Here is a 22,948-nt window from a genome sequence, read left to right as displayed (position 1 = left end):
AATAGTGAGCTTTCTTTCTGAACCACAACGAAATTCAGTAAGATACGGTTAGTCTTGGACTACCTCAACAATCATTTCAAAAGGTACTTGAATCTACGCAATTTAGAAATAAGAGATTTAACTTTGAAATTGAATTAAATGCTTCTGAACAATTAACAATAGTAAAATTTAGTACGTACCAAGTTGAGCTGCAGTCACAGGTAAGCTAAAATATGGTAACAAAACTCGCACTCTTGATTTGTGCTTGTGTAATCTAAATATTGTAGCCAGCTATGAATACCTTAACTGAACTTTGAAATTAAAGCAGTGAAATCGAATTATGCTGGCGTTTGAATTTCAACGACACTCGGGTTCATTCCGGAAAAGGAAGGGACCCTGCTTGGTAATGCAATTGGGACAGTGAGCAACAAAGGTTCATGCTACGTTGCTGTAATTTGATTTGAACAGTTTGAAAAGCTGAGGTCTGCCATACAGTTCTAAAACTTTACTTGCTTCCAGTCTTCCTTGTTGGTTGATTGAAGGTTTGAAGCCGTCGATCGAGGAGGTGGCGACAGTCACTCATTGTCGGCCGTCGCTGTTGTGGAAGCTGGATGTTGGCGCGCCTTCTTCTCGACACGGTCACCAGACGAAACGGGCTCTTGATGTGCGCCAGCTAATGCTTCCCGTCCGCGACACCGTGTCAGAAACTATCATAGAAAGTCGAGCGCAATTACATGCTGCCCAACCCCGAAAGCGCGGCAACTTGCGGGAGCGTCACACAACACACCTGCTCCACTGCACTACCCCAGCCAGACTCTCGCTGCTCTCTGCTCTGCCCGCGCTCCACGCGGCAGAGTTAACACTACCAAAGAGCCTAAAGACTTTCGTTCTCCACACGACCTATCGATGTAGTCGTTCGATAGCATAGTTTTCCCTAGGCCAGACCCAGCGTATAAATACAAATAATATTCACAAAACAAATCAACATAAATTCATAAATACATATATACAAACAGTAAAACAATTACAGTATATAAAGACACAGAAATGTCATGTCTTCAGGTAACAAAATAAGGAAAAAAAATTTATAGTGCAACAGATGGAAATAGGATGATATGCATTTCCGGCTTTACAGGATGATATACAAATGTATTTGCGCTGGTGATATGTGTGTCATAATTAAAACCTGTTTAATGCTATGTGGGGACAGAAACTTGTTCACACACACACACACACACACACACACACACACACACACACTTTAAATGTTTACTCCGTTGTAGACTTTCGTACGTGTGTTGAAGAAACCACCAGTGAGCATGAAGGTCGATCGCCTCACGATCTGAAGAAGTTACCAGATTTTGATTTCTCATGACATTTTAAATTGTGTATTTCTTTCTATCATGTAAAATAAATATCAAATGACAGCATAAATTGAAACTTCTCTGCTCCTAGCGTTAATAGAAGACCGGTTAACATTCATATGTATTGTTTTTCAGGCTTTCTGAATAGAACTTGAAAAGAATTTTAAAAAAAGGTCAAATGTTTTGTAAAATCATTTACCTAAAAGTAAGAAATAAAACAGAGTAGACGTACCTTTGAATGATGCTGAAAATCATGTACAGCAAATGAGGTACCAATTGAGAATTTGAAGTTCAATGTTTAACTTATAATCTTAGAATTTACCTTCTAGGTATTAGAGGATATTTGTTTGGTGGGTTACGTGGACCATACAGTCTGGTGCTGTGTCGTCTGGACATCTTTTTATCATGTATACCCGAAGGCGTAAAAAAGTTCCAACCGTTTTTCACTCTTAAAAATGTTTCAATAGAGAATCCTTCAAATATCAGGAAATAGAATGCGTGTGGCGCAACGAGTATCATTCAAAGGCGTGTCAAATGTTTCTGGGTTTTATTTCTTACTTTTAGACAAATTATTTCACAGAACACTTGACTGTGGTCTTTTTTTATGGAATACTTCCTTCAGATGGGGTAATTCGGCTAGGAGGCTTTATTTGTCATAATGTGACATGTGCTGTATGTACCAGTGTGATTAGAATTGTTTGTCCCTATGCCGAACGATGGCAGCTCGCTGCATGTACACGCCCTGTGTGGGTCTTCCCCATATAAACTGCGTAGCCCAGAGCACCATCAGCCTTCTTCCAATTTAAGACATCCAAAAAGTCATTGTGCTAACTCCATTGTAAATGTAATTGGTCACATACCACGATGAACACACCGCTGTGAGCAACAGATCTTCTTGTCTGGGACAAAGAAAGAAATCAGCAGTGTAAGAGCACTGCCTAAATGAAGAATACACTTTTCTCTGTGATAACACTAAGTTGCTGTGCCAAGCAAACAGGAATTGGGAAAAATTTGTAAAGGAATCCACGGAAATAAGGATATCAGACAATCTCGTAAATAAGGCTGAAAGATCTTGACTATGTTTGACGGAAATTCTACATTTGTGGTTATAGTCTAAGAGTGTACCCAGTAGAGGCCAACACGCAGGACAGATTAAGAATGCCCAAGTGAAGATACGAGGCATGGCCTTTGGCCTACTCCGTATTTTCCGCCTGCCACGAAGGCCCCAGGCAGGTCGAGTGGTCAGCCACCCCCACTGGTATAAATATAGTGACATTCCCAATGTCCCGACGCATTTCCAGAGGATGAATAGTATGTATGGCACTCACCAAAACATCGCAGTATCTCAGCATTGTCACACACATGGAAGCAGAGAGTTTTTCACCTGTGGTACGCGCCAGGGAAATTTACATTCACGCGCATAATTACAGTAACTTTCTTCACAAATCCTCATGGTCAGTAGAATAACTTCTTTTTGGTAAGTTAGTAGTTTTGCCTTTTCTTCAGTGGTTGCCCCTTGAATGTGGTGTTTGTCAGTACTGCATCAATTGTCTGCTAAATAAATGTAGTGTGTTTGTTTGCAGTTGTTAGTTTTAGTCCCTGTTCTTTCTAGAATCATTTAAAATAACTAGTTATATTTCATGGCCAGTGTTTGTTTCATTATATGTCTGTCCTAGTCCCATTCATCAATCGATCTTATTTATCTCTCACTTTTTGTTTCGACCCTGTTTCTTAGTAAACGTGACTGGTATTGATTTAGAATGTAAATAGTGTCTACTGTTGGTTTTTTGAAAACACAGTGAAGATTTTAAAATTCCTCATCTTAATGCAATTTCATTTCAAAATTACTGTTAAATCTATGAATTAAATACATTTTCTCGTCTATGTACACGGTACTTCGTTGCTAAAGTAAAACTTAAATAGGGATGCAGGAGTAATACGTACCTACTGTCACTACGAACATCACCACCACCACCAACACCACCACCAACTGCTGGAGCAATCAAGTAAATATAGATTTTCTCTGTCTAAGTTGGTCCCTTCCTGCACCGCATTTTACTGTAGATTTTATTGACTGCTTCTTGAGTCATCTGACTGTACTGTTTGTTAATTAATGTAGTGGTTAATTTATTTTTCCACTAACTTCATTCTCCTTCCATGCTCAAACTGTCTGCAACCTCTTTTCAGTATTTTATCACGCAACATACACATTTTGTTCTTCTTCATAATCACTCCATTACTGACTTGTCTTTCCTTGATAAACTGGAAATAGTCACAAAATGTTAAGAAGTGAAAATTCATCATTTCTAAATTCATGTGACTACATGACCAAACGTTGCTTGGTTCTACTTCCATATTACAAGAATCATGCTATGAATAATATAAACAGTCCTGCACTGTCATCAAAATATACTCAAAAAGAAACACCCTTTTTATAATATATGTATGGCTATATGCATAAAATTTCTGTGTAACGAATAGTTTGCACTGAGGTACACAGTTGCTCCAGTTGTTAACTTACGTTCTATCACTGAATAGAAACATGTCGTACTCGCTATCTCTTTCATTCAAAATGCAACACTAACATGAGCAAAAGGTATGCAGATGATTTCAGAGTGTAGGATATACACTGTGTGATCAAAACTATCCAGACACCCCCAAAAAACATACTTTTTCATATTAGGTTCATTGTGCTGCCACCTACTCCATATCAGCGACCTCAGTAGTCATTAGAGATCGTGAGAGAGCAGAATGGGGCGCTCCGCGGAACTCGAGGACTTCGAACGTGGTGAGGTGATTGGGTGTCACTTGTGCCATATGTCTGTTAGCCTGATTTCCACACTCCTAAACATCCATAGGTCCTCTGTCTCCGATGTGATAGTGAAGTGGAAACCTGAATGGACACGTACAGTGCAAGAGCGTATACGCCGACCTCGTCTGTTGACTGACAGATTGCCGACAGTTGAAGAGGGTCGTAATGCGTAATAGGCAGACATCTATCCAGACCACTATGCAGGAATTCCAAACTGCATCAGGATCCACTGCAAGTACTATGACAGTTAGGCGGGAGGTGAGAAAACTTGGATTTCATGGTCGAGTGGCTGCTTATAAGCCACACATCACGCCGGTAAATGCCAGACGACCCTCGCTTGGCGTAAGGAGCGTAAACATCGGGCAATTGAACAGTGGGGAAACGTTGTGTGGAGCGACGAATGGCAGGGTGTGGGTATGACGAATGCCCAGTGAACGTCATCTGCCAGCGTGTGTACTGCCAACAATAAAATTGGGAGGCGGTGGTGTTATGGTGTGGTCTTGTTTTTCATGAAACGGGGGGGGGGGGGGGGGGGGGGTTTGCACCCCTTGTAGTTTTGCGTGGCACTATCAAAGCACAGGCTTACATTGATGTTTTAAGCACCTCCTTGCTTCCCACTGTTGAAGAGCAATTCAGGGATGGCGATTGCATCGTTCAACACGATCGAGCACCTGTTCATAATGCACGGCTTGTGGTGGAGTGGTTACACGACAATAACATCCCTGTAATGGACTGGCCTGCACATAGTCCTGTTCTAATCCTGTAGAACATCTTTGGGATGTTTTGGAAGGCCGACTTCGTGCCAGACCTCACCGACCGACATCGATACCTGTCCTCTGTATAGCACTCCGTAAAGAATGGGCTGCCATTCCCCAAGAAACCTTCCAGCACCTGATAGAACGCATGCTTGCGAGAGTGGAAGCTGAATTTCGGAATTACCGATGGAGGGCGTCACTAACTTGTACGTCATTTTCAGCCAGTTGTCCGGATACCTTTGATCACATAGTGTAGACATAAGTAATATTTAACTGCATTTTACATAACATTCATGAAGGAGAGTACAAAGAGAGAATATCCTCTATCCAGAATTGATGAAAACGTTTACTGATCTGAGTTGACAAAATAACTAATTTTTAGGAATATTGGGGCATAGTTTCAGTTAGATGGAACTGCATCTATGAATCTGCAACACCGTCAAGACGGCATGCCACAAATGACAATTTAACAAGAAATGTAGTACAAGCTTGTTGGGTATGTAAAGGATTAGCATTTCAGAGCAGTAGTACCAAGGAAGTTGTAGTAATGCTATTTGAATGCTGTAAGTAAAGCAGGATAACTCAATATATTTCTAATTCGCACTGTCGCGCCTTCTCTTGACCTAGTACCAGAGTGAGGTGCACATGCGTTAGGGCGCCCAGTGACAGCAGTAGACACCTAGCGGTACCACGTCGTCTTTTCAGACGATTTCCAGTTTTGCTTTCAGCATCGCAATGGTTGTATCCCTGTATGGAGGCTTTGAGGAGAACGAACATTGCCAGACAACATTCGCCATTGTTACACAGTTCCACCAACTAGCTTGATGGTTTGGGGTGCCAATGGGTACACAACACTATCATCTCTGTTTCGCTCAGCTCGTACTTGGAACAGCAGGTATTAAATTTCTAAAGTGTAAAATCCAGTTGTTGCGCCTTATTTGTGAGGTCTCTGTAAGTTATCTTCCAGTAAAATAATGCAAGGCCCCATGTCTCCCTGGCTGTGCAGAGCTACTTTGACACATAGGGTGTTCGAGGTTGTCATGCCCAGCACATTCTTGCTGAAAAGATCTAGTCATGAATTGCTGAAAGTCTGGCATGCCCTTAAGCAATTAAGATTAATGAACTATGGCATAGAGCTGAAGTAGCTTGGATCGACGTACTCATATGTCACGAAAGCTTGGTTTGTCTCATTGCTCAGCCAGATTAGAACTGTTGTTGTTACCAGGGTTGGCATCTCTGCGTATTAAATTTTTCACCCTGTATACCCCTGTTACCTACCAATCGAGTCATGTATTCTCGCTCTCACGCTATATACACACAATAAATGAAATTTCGTTGTTTGTTAGCCTCCCAAAATTTCACATGTATACTCATCAAGCAAGGGTACTTATGTTACCACTGTTATTTTTCCTCATTCTCTGTTCCATTTGCGCCGGTCGCTGTGGCCGAGCGGTTCTAGGCGCTTCAGTCTGGAACTGCGCGACTGCTACGGTCTCAGGTTCGAATCCTGCCTCAGGCATGGATGTGTGTGATGTCCTTAGGCTAGTTAGGTTTAAGTAGTTCTAAGTTCTAGGGGACTGATGACCTCCGATGTTAAGTCCCATAGTGCTCAGAGCCATTTGAACCATTTGTTCCATTCGCGAATGGTGTGTGGGAAAAATGACTCCCGATTAAACCTCACCGCTGAATCAGCGCTAATTTCGTTGATTTTATCGTAAAGTTGGTTTCACAAGACATTATTATGTTACCCATCTGCTCCTGGAATTGAAACAGTAATCTATGACACATGATGAATACCATGTAGCATCTGCCTCTGGAATTAGTTGAGAATCTCCGCAACACTCTGTCTCACTAACCAACTCTGATACAAATCCCTCTGTAGGTCTGGGAGTTAGAATAGGCCCAAGGTATTCCTGCCTTCCGTAAGAGGCGACTAAAAGGACTCTCACACGTTTCGCCCTTTACGTGATGATCCAATGTCGGGTTTCACCTCCATCTTTCTACATTTTCCCGAAGAGCGAGACAGTTGGGGAAGGGGACCTTACATGGTGCATCGTGTCCATCGTGCATTGAGATCTTTAGCCCACTTTCTCGTCGTCGCATTGCAGTCCCGCTCATTCTCCACTTCTTGGGCGATGACCCCTTCCTGAGTACGTTTTCCACCATGCACTATGAAGTGTCGCTTTCTGCGCCGACGATGGCCATGGACTTCTTAGCACCTCATACCCAGCACAGTAGCCAGCCCATTGTGGTGGGGCCGCCATGTACCCTGTTGCTTGTAGCCCCCTGACAACACAGGGATCGCTCTGCTGATGACTGCGCCGTTAACTCCCCATGTATGCCATGGAGAAGATGCCCATCTCCCTAGGGCATCGGGACTCCCCAGCAATGGCCATTCTGCCAGGTGGCCCTTGCTGAGGCTGGGTGGAGCCCATGGGGAGGGCCCTGGTCGGAGTGGGTGGCATCAGGGCGGTAGATACGCCATTAAGCTTAGTACGTCATCTCTTGCTGGTGGTCCGCCGCCAGCAATCTCTAAGCGGGTAAATTCTAACTTCGATGCTAAGAAATATGACCCAAAATCGTTCCCCTCCTTGGCCACGCCATAGGAGGAACGCGAGGATAAGGGTGGCAGTGAAGCTTATTCGCCCCGGTACCTCATATGTACGAGAGTTGATGGGGAATACTTTATGTCCATGAAGCCTCAGTTTTTTTTGTGCAGGATTTGGAGGGTAATTTTGGGGAGGTGGAGAGCTTGTCGAAAATGCGCTCTGGGTTAGTACTTATAAAAACAGCATCCTCTGCCCAGTCACGGGCATTACTCGATTGTGACAAGTTGGGGGATGTTTCTGTTACCATCACGCCCCATAAGAGCTTAAATATGGTCCAGGGTATTATATGCCACAGGGACCTTCTATTGCAATCTGACGATGTTCACTTCGTCTGGCGCATCCAACAGGGTCCGAGGGATAAGCAGGTTGCCACCAGTGCCTTCATCTTGGCCTTCGAGGGTGACCCATTGCCTGAGAAGGTCAAGGTGATGGTCTACCGTTGTGACATCAAGCCATATACCCCTTCCCCAGTGTGGTGCTTTAAGTGCTGGGAATTCGGCCATATGTCTTCCCACTGTGCTTCCAGCGTCACATCTTGGGATTGTGGACGTCCATCACATCCCAATACTCCATGTGCCCCGCCTTCCATCTGTGTCACTTGCAGAAAGCATCATTCACCATGCTCGCCAGACTGCAGGATTTTACAGAAAGAGAGGAAAATCATGGAATATAAGACTAGGACCGACTGACCTACACTGAGGCTAAGGGGAAATTAGAGCGCCTACATCCTGTGGCTATGGCCTCCTCCTACGCCGCCGCTATGAGAACAGTTGTCGCCCCATCAGTTCCTTCCATTCCTATCGCCTCTTGGAACCAGAAAACTACACCTGCCCCCTACGTGGTGGGGGCATTTTCCTCCTTGTTGCTCCCGCACCACCTACTTCGGGAGCAAAACCTCCACAACCATTGGGGATATCAGTCCCTACTTCTGAGCCAGAGAAGCATCAGGTTTCTTCGGCTCCTCTCGCTAGGAAGGGGTCCCTTGGGTCACTCCCTTCCCAGGTTTCTGCTAGTGGGAAAGATGACACCTGCCAGTGGCTGAAGAGACCAAAAGCAGCTGGTCACAGGGCTTCATGCTCATCTTCAGTCCTGGAGACTGAATCAATGAAGTCCTCCCAGCCAGGGAAACCCAAGGAGCAGTGAGAGAAATCCAAAAAGAAGGTCCCCAAGACCAAGGGAATTGTATGGCACCCACACCACCACTACCTACAAGCTCTGCATCTGCAGATGAGGTGGAGATCCTGGCGTCCACTGAGGACCTAGATCTTGTCGGAGCCTCATACACAATGGATATAGACTGCTCTGGCAAAAAGTCGGTGGCAGCAGGTGACCCTGAGGCGTAAACTGCCTCATTGAGTATTCCATGCCTTCCCAGTCTCACGATGACGTAATCCTCCAGTGGGATTGTGGAGGTTTTTTCCACCGCCTAACTGAGCTACAGCAACTGTTAAGCTTTACACCTGCTTTCTGCATTGCCCTCCAGGAAACCTGGTTCCTGGCAATGCGGACCCTTGCCCTCTGCGGCTGTATGGGATACTACAGGAAAAAATAGTGCCTATAATCAAGTGTCAGGTGAAGTTTGCGTTTATGTCCTAAACTCAGTCTTTAGGAAACTGTGCCCCTTCAAACACCTCTTGAAGCTGTGCCTGTCAGAATAAGGCCGACGCAGGAAATAACTGTCTGCAATGTGTATCTTCCTCCAGATGGTGCAGTATCCCTGAATGTATTAACTCCACTTATTGATCAACTCCCTAAACCTTTCTTACTTTTGGGAGATTTTAATGCCTATAACCCCTTTTGGGGTGGCACCATGCTTACTGGCCGAGGCAGAGATGTCGAAACTTTACTGCCTCAGTTCGACCTCTGCTCCTTAAATACTATAGCTGCCACACATTTAAGGGTGGCTCATGGTAATTACTCGGCCATTGATTTATCAATCTGCAGCTGTCACCGTTGAATCTCCCCCACATGGTAACATCTATGTGATGGTTGAGCAGGCGACTACAACAATCGTTTCTGTGGCAGAAAACTTAGGGTGCCCCCGGCGAAAGGCAGTCCCTTGGTGGTCGCCGGAAGTCGCTGAAGGCAATTAAGGAGCGTTGGCGAGCTCTACAGCGGCATAAGCGGTACCCTTCCCTGGAGCACCACGGTTTCCAGTTTTCGGCCGCAAATTCGTGTGTTATGCACTTTTGTCGACGTCGTATCGTTGATCCAGAAACAGAACTTTACGTTACTGATGATTCACTCGCTGTAGTGGAGACATATTTCTTAGGACTGATTTTCGACGCCCGATTGGCGTGGCTTCCTCACCTTCGTCAGCTTAAGCGGATGTGCTGGCAGCATCTCAATGCCCTCCGCTGCCTGAGCAACATCAACTGGGGTGCAGACTTCTCTAAGCTGCTGCAGCTCTACAGAGCTCTTGTTCAGTCCCGCTTTGACTATGGGAGTCAGCTTTATGGTTCGGCGGCTCCCTCAGCGTTGCACTTACTCGACCCAGTGCAACACTGTAGCGTTCGCCTAGCGATAGGAGCTTTTAGGACGAGTCCAGTGACCAGCGTTCTTGTGGAGGCCGGAGTCCCTCCATTGCAGGTTAGACGTGCACAATTGCTGGCGAGTTACGTTGCACACGTTCGTAGTTCTCCTGTGCATCCGAATCACCGTCTCCTTTCCCCACCCACGGCGGTTCATCTCCCGCATCAGTGGCCCAGGTCAGGGCTTACAATTGCAGTTAGCGTCCAGTCTCTTCTGTCCGAACTGGACTCCTTGCCTTTACCACCTATGCTTGAGGTCCATTCACGTACACCTCCATGGCGTGCACCTAGGCCGCGGCTACGCCTGGACCTTCCAAATGGCCCTAAGGACTCAGTTAACCCCGCGGCTATCCGCTGCCACTTCCTCTCGATTCTTGACATGTACCGAGGCCATGAAGTAGTTTACACCGACGGCCTCATGGCTGATGCGCACGTCGGCTTCGCGTATGTCCATGGAGGACATATTGAACTGCATTCCTTGCCCCATGGCTGCAGTGTTTTCACTGCTGAGCTGGTGGCTATATATTGTGCTCTTGAGCACATTCGTTCATGCCCTAAGGAGTCGTTTCTTGTGTGTACTGACTCCTTGAGCAGCCTACAAGCTATCGACCAGTGCTACCCTTGTCATCCTTTGGTATGGACCATCCAGGAGTCCATCTATGCCCTGGAACGATCCAGTCGTTCAGTGGTGTTTGTCTGGACCCCAGGTGACGTCGGAATCCCAGACAACGAACTTGCCGACAGGCTGGCCAAACAGGCCGGGAAAACTCTTATGGAGATCGGCTTCTTTGCAACTGACCTGCGTTCAGTACTAGGCCGCAAGTTTTTGGGGCTTTGGGAGACGAAATGGCATAACCTCAGCACGCACAACAAACTGCGTGTCATTAAGGAGACTACGAATGTGTGGCAGTCCTCCATGCGGGCCTCTCGCAGGGGCTCTATGATTCTCTGCCGGCTCCGCATTGGCCACGCTTGGGTGACTCACGGCTACCTCCTGCGCCGTGATGACCCACCTCAGTGTCGGTGCGACGCCCGGCTGACAGTGGCCCTTATCTTGGTGAGCTGTCCTTTGGCTGTCCTGCGACGGACTCTTCAGTTACTTGACTCGTTGACATTAAATTTAGGTGACAAAGCCTCATCGGCTAATTTAGTTTTACGTTTTATACGTGTCGGTGGGTTTTATCATTCTATATTAGTTTTAGCGCATGTCCTTTGTCCCATTGTGTTCTCCACTCTAATGCTTTTAGGGTGGATGTTTTAATGTGTCGCAGAGTGGCTGACTATTCCTTTTTATTCTCGTGGTCGGTCAGCCACGGTCATCTGCTCTCTTGTTTTTACCCCTTCTACCTGTTTCTTGCTTCTATCTGTGGTTTTCTTTTCCTATTTTGTCCATGGTAGTGGTGGTTGTCCTCCTCACGTTCTTCTGGTTCTTCCTTTCTCCTGTTATTGTGTTGTACGTCTCTTTTCTTTTCTTCTTTCCCTTGTGTAATTATTTTACCTTTAAACCAACAAATCTGATATAAATGAATGAAATGAAATGATCGTATGGCATTGTTGGCCGGGAGGCCCCATGCGGGGAAGTTCGGCCGCCGTATTGCAAGTCCTTTTTAGTTGACGCCACTTCGGCGACTTGCGAGTCAATGAAGATGAAATGATGATGAGCACACAACACCCAGTCATCACGAGGCAGAGAAAATCCCTGACCCCGCCGGGAATCGAACCCGGGACCCCGTGCGCAGGAAGCGAGAACGCTACCGCAAGACCACGGGCTGCGGACAATCTGATATAAAATTCATCACTTTTCATTGGATCTCCTTTATCTCTTTTATTAATCAAGTCTGGCGATGATCCCGAAAATCGGTGCAATATTAATGAAATAGTTGAACAATTGTTTTTTTCTAGCAATTTCTTTGGTGAATGAATTACATTTGCACAAAACTCTTCCAGAGTATCCCATCACTGATTGTTCTTTTCCTACAATTTGTTTTATGTGGTATTCCACTTTCCATTGCTCCATGTAGTTACATCTAGGTAGTCGATTCTTGCTAATTCTGTCATTAGACAATTAGACCATTAATTTCTTTTTTAACGTTTTTGGACTGTATACTCTTATTTTGATATCTGATGATTCCCACATTGAACAGTCAAACCTTTGTTGAATCGAACTCTCAGCTATTCAAACTTTTTTAAGGTCCCTTGAACTTTGAATTATTGGGAGTCGACAGAATTTCACAGTTGTTATTGTTTCGAATGATTTAGTGCCAATAGTGTAATCAAATAGTAATGAATATCTTCATCTGTTTATGGATAATGTGTTACATGGATTTACATTCAGGTCAAGTGCGTGTTCCTACAGATTTTCCTGCATATTACTACAGCCTTCTGGAGTTCCAACTTTTCTCTAGTCAACTGCGGTATCTGCAAACATCCCCTTGGAGCTTCCAGCATTATCCACAAGATCATTTACGTATATTATAAATAGTACCAGCCCCGAATAGTCCCTTGGAAACTACCGCAATTACTTTTACATCAATCAGTTGTATATCGTTACGAACAATCTGTTTTCCTGTGAACAGAGTAAAGCATTGACTAGCAAATTTCGGAACAGACGTCGAAATCTAGTGTTCAATAAACTGAAAGAAAAAGCTGTGTAAATAAACAAGAAAGAAATAAAACTGTGAGTAAATAAATTATTACTTAGCACACATAGAAAACTGACAGAGACAAATTAAAAAACCGATAGATTCGTTATCTTCTTAGGTGAAAGAGGAAATTGTTGAAGGAAACAAGACTTAACATGAGTTTTGCGTGGCAGGTAGAATGGGCATCCAAATCCAGGTGGGAGCAGGAATAAATAAATGAATTAATAGTTGGATGGATGGACAGGAATAGATGAACGCATTATGACGTAATCCACAGTGTCTCAATACTGGCCAGAGAGGATACAGTGACGGTGAGTATGTCTGTTTGTTACATTCTGACTGTTTCGATAAATTCATTGAACATGCACCAAATTTCTTTCTATCTCAAAAATCTTTGTATGTAATATATTACCTTGTTTGTTTCAGTGTGTCCTGGATCGTGTGTCGCAATGGCCTTTCAACGCGTTCACGTTGGATACTGTCACTGGTGGTCAGTATTAGTCATGATTTCGAATACTTTTCTTACATCTATTGCTTATTATGTTTGTAATTTAGTTCATGTACAGATAATTGAGAAATCGAAATACCAGAATTGGCAGCTGATTAATTTTTTTCTGTTGTCAAATAATATAAGTATACAAATCGTATAATGTTTTGAGAGAAAATTCTCATCCACTATTATGGAGTGACCTGTAAGTAATCATCAGGGATACTATTTGGACTGAGGTCTCTCATGTGAAATGAACCAGATGTTCTTGATGAATTCTTATCGGGTGACTGTGTCAGCATCTGTTTTAGGGGGGGTTGCCAACTTACACTACCTTCAGCACCATAAACCGTAATTTGATTTCTTCTTACACTCTTCTTGCAATTTGTTTGTTAGTGACTAGTACGTCCCCTCCCCTTCCATTCTCCCTCCACACATGTGTAATTTTATACGGTTTAACACAGAGGAAAGTGGGTAGAAACGGCGTTGCGAGTGAAGACAAGGTAAATTGGCTGCTGTCCAAAAACAGCTGGAAGCTGCATTGGCCACTTTTGGCGGGCATAATACTGCTGCCCTAATCTGCAGTGACTTGAGGCATCAGTGACAAAAATTGTGACAGCCTGGAACCCCGATGTTTCTCATCTTCCGATGCACATCATTTCACCGGTTTGCCCCACTCAAGGATGATTCGCTGGCAGTGGTGGGTTTGTGTACCTATAGCTGACAGTTGACTGTGGTTACTGATGGTGCAGTTGTCCCTTTACACCTTAGCAACAGATACGAGGTTCTGCCTAATGTCGATAACACATGTCAGCGAACACTGGATAACTCGTCTGTTGGACCAGTGCTAAGTTTTGCTGCCAAATCGAGACAAACACAGTGGGTGTGTATGTTGATCAGAAAGAACGCCTATGTGCATTTGTTAAGAGGCCTCATCCAATATATGGCGGAGGTTCGTGCCAGCGGCTATTGAACTTCGCCCGTGTAACTGGTTGCAGACTATAGCTGAAGTCAGCATGGCTTTTGGGTACGCAGTCGTAGTCCACTGGCTGAGAACCCACAGGCAAGAGTGCCCAGGTGGATAGCGTATGCACAGAATGCGTGTGTTAGGGGAACTTTGTGAGTAGCCTACCCAACCTGCGCCTGCCCTGTGTGGGCGTCCAGCAGTGCTCGCACCGTATGGAACAACATTGGAACAACATACTTTAGATGGTTGGCTCAATTGGTGAAGCCAGCTAGCATGGTAGAAGCATGTTGACTGTTTTTGCTGCTTCGTACCCAGAATTGATCACGATCCTCTCGATTGGAACTGATTAAAAGGTCTAAATCAGACATTTAGACAATTCTGTGTCAATCTCGGCTGCAAACTTCTCAGTCTGGGTTGTCGGATGGACAATTGTAGGGCACATAAATATATGCTATTAGTAAACAGTCCAGACGACGAGGAGGGGGGGGGGGGGGGGGACAAAATCCCCTGCGCCCAAACATCATAGGAGGCCAAAGTGTCTCAAGGGTTCGGATCCAGAGTGCTCAGTCGGCAAATATCGGAATACTATGTAAAAGAAATTTTGTACAATATAATAAATAAAAGAACATTGCCCCAGCACCAGTAAAGCCAGTCTAGGTCCTGCTTCAATTCTTCACTTTTATTATTCTTACAGTTCAATTGCCTACAATTCTATTTCGTGTTTAATCTTGAATGCACTATATTTTCTTTAGACAGCGTATGCTGAAACCACCTGGTGATGGAGTCGAAAATGTGCTTTCTTTAAACGTTGTTGGAAATATTGCCGAAACATGTCCCCAAAAAACGTACACGGCAACAGCTGTGAGTCGTCGTTTTAATTTCGTAGGCCTGCCAACAACATTCAAAGATAAGGCACTTCTGATTCCATCACAACGTGATTTTACATGAAATACACAGAAAATATGTTGCTTTATAGAGCAAAATAAAATGTATGTATTTGATATACCTATTTGTATTTAGTTGTCCTGGAAGAATCGTAAAAATGAAGAAATGAAATGACGTGAAAGAGGTAAATTGACCATGCCGATATTCGGGAAGTAAAGAAGTAATGTTATTCTTTTGTTCCTCCCTAGAATGGTCAACTTACATGGCACCTCTCATGTTACATGATGTGACATTATTTCTTGGTCGAAGAGGCTTGGCGTTCAGAGATTCATCTCAGAAAATTGGAAATGCAAATAATGGAAATTTCCTCCGAATATTAGAGCTCTTGAATCACTATTATCCAGTTATTGCAAAACATATTAGCAAGGGCAGATACGGACAAGCTAGAAAGCGTTTAAAAGTGCATATCTTTAAGTGACACCCAGAAAGAATTTATTTCTAGTTCTACCCATGTCAGGTGTGCCACCATGATGCAGAGAGAAAATGAGAAATACTACACAGTTATTGTTGATGCAATTACTGATTCGATTATGTTGAAGAGAGAATATTCACAGTGGTTTAAATTTTCTTCAATAAGGAAATTAATAAATATGAAATAAAGGAATGGTCTTCGGAATTTGTTAAAAGCATTCACAAAACTGGAGTTGCTGTTGCACATTTAATTCAACCAATAGTTGTGAAACACTCGATTCCTATCAGTGAACGTTGCGGACAAGGTTGTAATCACGGAAGTAATATTAGAGGATCTTATAAAGGTGCTTACACACGTTTTCTTCAGTGGAATCCTCTTGCAATTTTTTCTCTGTATGCTTGTTGTAGTCTTACATAAGTACATGCACGTGAGAGTTGTCATCTACGTCTACATTCATAATTTGCCAACCATTGCAAAGGGCACGGCAAAGGGTACGTCCCATTTTACCTGCTTTTGCTTTGCTACCATTAATTTTAGTTCCTGTCACATTCGCTAGGGACTGTGAGCTTAACTTAGGTGCCACTAACAGTCTGTACACACGACCAGAATTTCAGCATCTCTTTATCTGCAGTCCTATGCTTTCTTTTACGTATATTATTCAGTAGTCTCTATTTCTATAGAAGTTTCTTACTGTATACTGTGGAGGGTCCCTCCTGTTATGAACTGTTCTACTGCGTACAAATCTGTCCAGTGCATGGTCAATCATTATTTTAATCTTGAGCCAAAGTTCCTCTGCATGCTCCCGCCTTGCGCTGAAAGTTTCAAGTTCCTTATTGATTTATGACACTACTGATTTTTTAATACAATTTAGTGAACCTCTGTATCTTTCTTCTTGATTTAGTTGCCCTTTTTGCTTTGATAATCAATGTTGCCACAGCCAAATCAGTATCACTTACACCAGTTTCGATCTGGACATCCTCAAAGAGGTCACGTCTGTTTGTTGCCATAAGATCCAATGTATTTCCATCATCAGTGGGGTTCCGAACTATCTGTTCTTCATAGATTTCAGAGAAGGCGTGAGTAATGTTTCACGGGACGTCCTGTGACCCACCACTAAGAAAACTGTACTTTTCCCAGTTGATCGTTGGATGATTAAAGTCTCCACTGATATTACACTACGGTCGAGGAACTTAGGTATAAACGAAATGCAGTTTCCTCCTAAAGTTTTCGGTTATATCAGGATATGAGCCTGGTGGACGATAGGAGGACCCAATTACCAATTTATGCCTACCCTTGTCACTGAGCCTTGCCCACACTAAAATTCACCGAGATAGAAATTTGAGCTGCATGTGAGATACATGCTATCATACTATCTCGGTGAATTTTAGTTTCTCGTCTACTGCAACAGATACACCGCCTCCATTTCCCAGTAGCCTATCCTTTCGCTATACAGTTAAATTTCCCCTAAAAATCTCACTACTATTAATTTCAGGTTCCAACCAGCTTTATATCCCTAGTATTATCTGAGCTTCACTGCTTTTCACGAGCGCTTCAAACTCTGGCATTTTCTTGCGAATGCTTTGGCAGTTAACCACTAGGATCTTAATATTCTCACCTGTAGGAGGCATTTATTTCGATCTAACACTGATACTTCGGGGTTTCCTGCAGTTATCGTTGTCTGGATTGGATGGAGAGTCGCCTGATATATTAAAAAACCTTGTGCGTACCCCATACACAGTCAGCTACCTGAGTAGCAGCCTCTGATTTGTAGTGCACATCTGACCCATTTGAGGGGATCCTACAGTTTTCAACACTATGCCGCAAGTCAAGGAAGTCGCACCGTAGCTTGTCACAGAACTTTCGAAGTCTCTGGTTCAGTTCTGGGGACAAAGCAGCAAATGGTGAGCTTCGTTGAGACTCTGTGCACAAGGCTGGTCTTCTCAACCTTCTCCACCGGTCGCTGGAATGATCCAAGTATAACCTTAAAGACTAGACGACAGGCATCATTTATTTCAATGTGCGCCACAGTTTGCATTGCTGGCTGCCGGAATAGGCTCTTCAACACACTGAATGAGGCCCCCAGGCAAACGCACTGAGTGTGCCTGGCGTCCATTCCTGTCCCTTGTTGTCATTTCACTAAGGGTTACAATATTCGGCGTACGTTTGAACTGCCGACAATTAATAGACCCCTGTCCTATTGCGTTTGTCTCATCTTGACATCTGACAAAACAAGCTTCCCGAAAACTGGTGAAGTGAGTTCCACTGGCTCGGTTTCACGGAAACACAGCACCTAGAACTTGTTGGTTAGGGCGATCGGTATAACACCCTGGTTCCAGTCCACATTACAAGACCCCTAGATCTACCATTAAAGCACTGCTCGCAGTCAAATGGACGACTATTGACAAATCCCGTACTTTCTACAGAGGGGACAGGATCAGCAGGAAAGAATAGTACTTGAGGAGCCTTTAGTACTGGCAACACAGTTACATGACTCTTGGGAGCTCTTCCAACACACTGATTTGCAGTAGCTGCCAATCGTTTAGCAATAGTCATGAACATGATCCCGTGTACGGGAATAGCACTCGCCGTGGCGCTGCATTGCTGCATTTTGTCTGGTGCAAAGTATTACAGAACAGTGAACAAATAACTATAAACTAAGCCTGCTGATTGTCTTTGATATCTGTCGAGCTAAAAAATTACTCATTCCATGTAAGAATTGCAGCAAATACACAAAATGAGATTTCTATTAGGGCAATAGAAGAACCTGTGGTAAAAATTACGAATTTCCTAAAACTTTTTGAGGTTAGTTATAGTTACTAACAAATAAAAAAATACGGTTAGTTTACGATAAACGTGGATAATATATGTTCCTCTTTACGGAAAGACTAGATGTAACACAATATGTTAAGAGTATCTGCTGCAGTTACTAAATCACAAACGCCGATTTACAACAGATTAAATTATGAACAGGAAAATAGTAACTTCTGAAAATTTTCGACAGTGCACGCTTATTTGCGTTGATGTACAATGAAATTCGGGGTTATCTATTCTTTGGCAGTAACTTTGTGTCAAAACGCTTACTTGCTACGAAATACCTTATTCAAAAATACTCGTACCAGTAACTTTGGGAAATATAGTTTTGCAAGTGTCCAACAATTCTCGAAAATGACCAGTTTCTTACGAAATTATACAATAAAATTAGAGAACGATTGTTTTGAAAGAGAATAGGGCTACTGTTACCAAAAATTTGAAAAGAGTACAAATAAGTTTGAGCCTACAATTGACGATAACGGCAAGAGTTTATCGCGGCACTCGCGAATATTCGTAATTTCATAATATATCACACTACAAACGGGTATTGACAAAATTAGTGACAGATTACCAGTATGCAGAAGCGGCGTGAACAGTAAAATATGCGAACCTAGAACGTCAAATCGGAACACACAACTTGCACACGCGGTCGCACATAAAGGAAAATTCCGAAGTTAGCCTTTAGATATAAATAAACGTTCGGATTGTACGGATTTTTTACTTAGCTGTTTCTGTTGACTTGCCGAAGAGGTACACTGCAGCGTGAGCTTATCTCAGTCAAAAACTAGAAAAATGTGCATACATCAACAAAGCACGTCTTCTGCCTGTTGCAGCAGACATTCACGAAACAGATACTTTTTCGGAGTGATTCAACTGCTTCACAACCTTTTCAGTTGCATCCCATAACTGTAGGAAATTCTCAAACAGTGTATGGGAAGTCCTTCCCGTTGGACTGCTCGGGCTCACGATGCACGGCCAGTTGCAGCTCACATGGGTAACTGTTGATACTGTCAATAAGTTAAATTTGTTAACTGAAACACTCTCTGTGATACGGGGTTGTTATGGATTATGTGACGTCTTTCAAGTGTTTAATCATGGCATCAATCTGGCTACAGCTGTTGTATCAATTGACTGCATAAGCAAATTATTACAAGCTCCTGATTTTCAGGTAGTACACTTGGAGAGCTTATCGAATGACTTAAAATACCTGCGAGAATGTTGGGACACCACCTCCTTCAAGCTAAAGTTGTTGCCAGTGTAAGTAATATCTACCTAAATTTCGGGAGATGTGAACAGAAGAGGAAATTATTTCATAGTGAAACTAGAAATGAAATGACAGATATGAATTCAAGAAATTTATTCAAGAAAAATTGCTTCAGATAAGCGGTACATCAACGACGGGTCTCAGATTTGGGGCCCTGGACAAATGAATAAATTTGGTTAGGCAACTGCACTATGTGATCAAAAGTATCCAGACACCCCTAAAACATACGTTTTTCATATTAGGTGCATTGTGCTGCCATCTACTGCCAGGTACTCCATATCAGCGACCTCAGTAGTCATTAGACATCGTGAGAGAGCAGAATGGGGCGCTCTGCGGAACTCGAGGACTTCGAACGTAGTCAGATGTTTGGGTGTCACTTGTGTCATACGTCTGTAAGTGTGATTTCCACACTCCTAAACATTCCTAGGTCCACTGTTTCCAATGTGATAGTGAAGAGGAAACGTGAAGGACACGTATGCGCAAAAGCGTGCACGCCGACCTCGTCTGTTGACTGATTGCCGACAGTTGAAGAGGGTCGTAATGTGTAATACTCAGACATCTATCCAAACCATTACACTGGAATCCCAAACTGCATCAGGATCCACTGCAAGTGGAGATAGTAAAACTTGGATTTCATGGTCGAGCAGATGCTCATAAGCCACACATCACGCTGGTAAATGCCATACGACGCCACGCATGGTGTAATGAGTATAAATATTGGTCGATTGAACAATGGAATAACGTTGTGTGCGGTGACGAATCACGTTACACAATGTGGCGATCCGATGGGAGGGTGTGGGTATTGCGAATGCCCAGTGAACGACATCTGCCAGCGCGTGTAGTGCCAACAATAAAATTCGGAGGCGGTGGTGTGATGGTGTGGTAGTGTTTTTCATGGATGGGGCTTGCACCCCTTGTTTTGCGCGGCGCTATTCACAGCACAGGCCAACATTGATGTTTGAAGCACCTTCTTTCTTTCCACTGTTGAGGAATTCGGGTATGGCGATTACATCTTTCAACACGATCGAGCACCTGTTCATAATGAACGGCCTATGGCAGAGTGGTTACATGACAATAACATCCCTATAATGGACAGGACTGCACAGAGTCCTGACGTGAATCCTATAGACCACCGACATCGATACCTCTCCTCAGTGCAGCACTCCGTGAAGAATGGTCTGCCATTCCCTAAGAAACCTTCCAGCACCTGATTGAACGTATACCTGCGAGAGTGGAAGCTGTCATCAGGGCTAAGGGTGGGCCAACACCATATTGAATTCCAGCATTACCGATGGAAGGCGCCACGAACTTGTCATTTTCAGCCAGGTGTCCGGATATTTTTGATAACATAGTGTAGATTTTGATGCTTTGATGCTGTGATTGAAACATTTGCTGAGCGAAAGGTTTGTAAATCCCCACTGGCATTGTTACAGGCAAGCAGGTTACAATAAGGTACCCGTTGCTCGATTCACTGCAGTTTACATGTGAGCGCGCTGATGTGTGTTTACTGAAATGTGCGGGCATGCCAGGAAACGACAGGGGACAGAACATCCCATATCGCTTCGTTATTGGCACCAGACATTTCGTCAGTGTAGAGATCAGTGTACTTAGCCTTTTCTTTGAAAGTGAAGTGAAAGTAAATTTAACCAGTTTAAAAAATAAAATTAGATGGAGCGTACATACATTCACAATAATTCGTTACTGTGTAGCATCTGTAGGTCTCAGTCGATCTAACAACCAGTTCCCTAACTGTGGTGGTTTTAGGTTTCTGGTAACTGTCTTCCTCACTACTTTTGAAACAAATATTTATCATTTTTCTTTCAGTCTCCTACTCCTTGAGGCGTCATGGCGTAACTATTCTTTCTCAGTACATTTAACCTTTTCACAGTCATTCATGATTCATCCGATTGTTGTATTAGTTCTTTCAAACCTGCAATAGGAAAATGGAGCAATGGTTTACGACTGTTTCTTGTTCTGCTGAATTCTATATTTATTTATAAAAGAACATTATTGGATGCACTTAGAGAGAAAGCGAGAAAGTTGGATTGTCAAGTTATAAGAAAAAACCAAGATCATAACTGACAGAGGGAGTCACTACCATCTATTGATGTACTGTCATAATATGAAGAAGATGATCTTTTTGTCTATGTGGATTCTGTGGTTCAGAGAGAGTGTGGCTTCACACAGAGCCGGCTGTTGTGGCCGAGCGGTTCTAGGCGCTTCAGTCGGGAACCGCACTGCTACTACGGTCGCAGGTTCGAAGCCTGCCTCGGGCATGGATGTGTGTGATGTCCTTAGGTTAGTTAGGTTTAAGTAGTTCTAAGTCTAGAGGACTTATGACCTCAGAGTCCCATAGTGGTCAGAGCCATTTGAACCATTTGAGCTTCACACAGAAAATACGACATGGAATTGTTCTGGGTAGGGATGCATCATCGAAGCTGACAGTGATTTGTAAAGACCAAGCCGTAACCAGACATACTAAATTAAAAGTGCTAAAATCTCTGGTGTTTCCAATCTCTCTTTATGGCGCTAACACTGACGATATACATACGATAGTATGTAGTGGTGAGAGAGAGAGAGAGAGAGAGAGAGAGAGCGAGGGGGGGGGGGCGGCGGCTAGATCTGGCGGTATGGTGTGTTTTTAATATTTTGAAAGACGAATGGCGTCTTGTAAGAAGCCATAAACCTATTTCAGATCCGACATTGTTGAAACCTGTGTAATGCTTATATATATATATATTGAAAGAAAAGTACCTGAATGTACAATTTTTTTCCTTGAGAGCTAGGGGCAGGGCCGCGGCCTCCCTCCCTCCCTCAAGTATCTGTGCCCTTCCTGAAGCATGGACAAAAAGTGAAGGGGTCCGCAAAAGAATTGATGCTTTCGAGATATGAACATATAGGAGGTTGCTCAAAACATCAGGGATGGACGAACGGACCAACAAATCAGTACTTCAAGAACTCAGGGCGGAGAGCAGGTTGTCCAGTATATGATTATCCTAGGCAAGGTCAAAGGGAAAAGATTGCAGGGAAGACCACCGAGATGATGGATAGACCAGATAAAGGAGAACACACTCCAAACATGAGGCCAGCTACTTTGCGATGCAGAAGACGGGGAAAAATGGAGACACAGACTGTTAAGAGGATTGTGTGATAGGTCATCAACTTTCAACTATGAAAGACGGAGTGTTGATGATGATGGAAATAAAAGTTGTGTCATAATTACTGCATCTAGTTTTCTGAAATAATAGAGGGCATGAAATTAAACATGTTCTTAATAAATCATAGTAAAGTTTTGTTTTAAACTTGTACTGGGATGAAGGAAGCTGGATGGACTTCATTGCAAAGCGACTGTGAAATTTAGAACACGATC

The 22,948-nt window shown here is 43.5% G+C and overlaps 1 protein-coding gene across 4 annotated transcripts in view; it reads left to right on the top strand.

The window, feature by feature from the left end:
- The window catches only part of LOC124796435 (cAMP-specific 3',5'-cyclic phosphodiesterase 4A-like), a 323,597-nt gene that overhangs the window by 23,775 nt on the left and 276,874 nt on the right, over positions 1–22,948 (top strand). For all 4 annotated transcript variants that reach the window (XM_047260627.1, XM_047260626.1, XM_047260625.1 and 1 more), the window contains exon 2: positions 13,119–13,182. In XM_047260627.1, the coding sequence (XP_047116583.1) occupies positions 13,119–13,182 (64 nt within the window). The remainder of the gene's footprint in view (positions 1–13,118; positions 13,183–22,948) is intronic.

This window comes from Schistocerca piceifrons, chromosome 4 (assembly GCF_021461385.2).
Source record: "Schistocerca piceifrons isolate TAMUIC-IGC-003096 chromosome 4, iqSchPice1.1, whole genome shotgun sequence".
Classification (NCBI taxonomy): Eukaryota; Metazoa; Arthropoda; class Insecta; order Orthoptera; family Acrididae; genus Schistocerca; species Schistocerca piceifrons.
The sequence above is the reverse complement of the archived record's forward strand: the minus strand, read 5'-3'. Positions and strand labels throughout refer to the sequence as shown.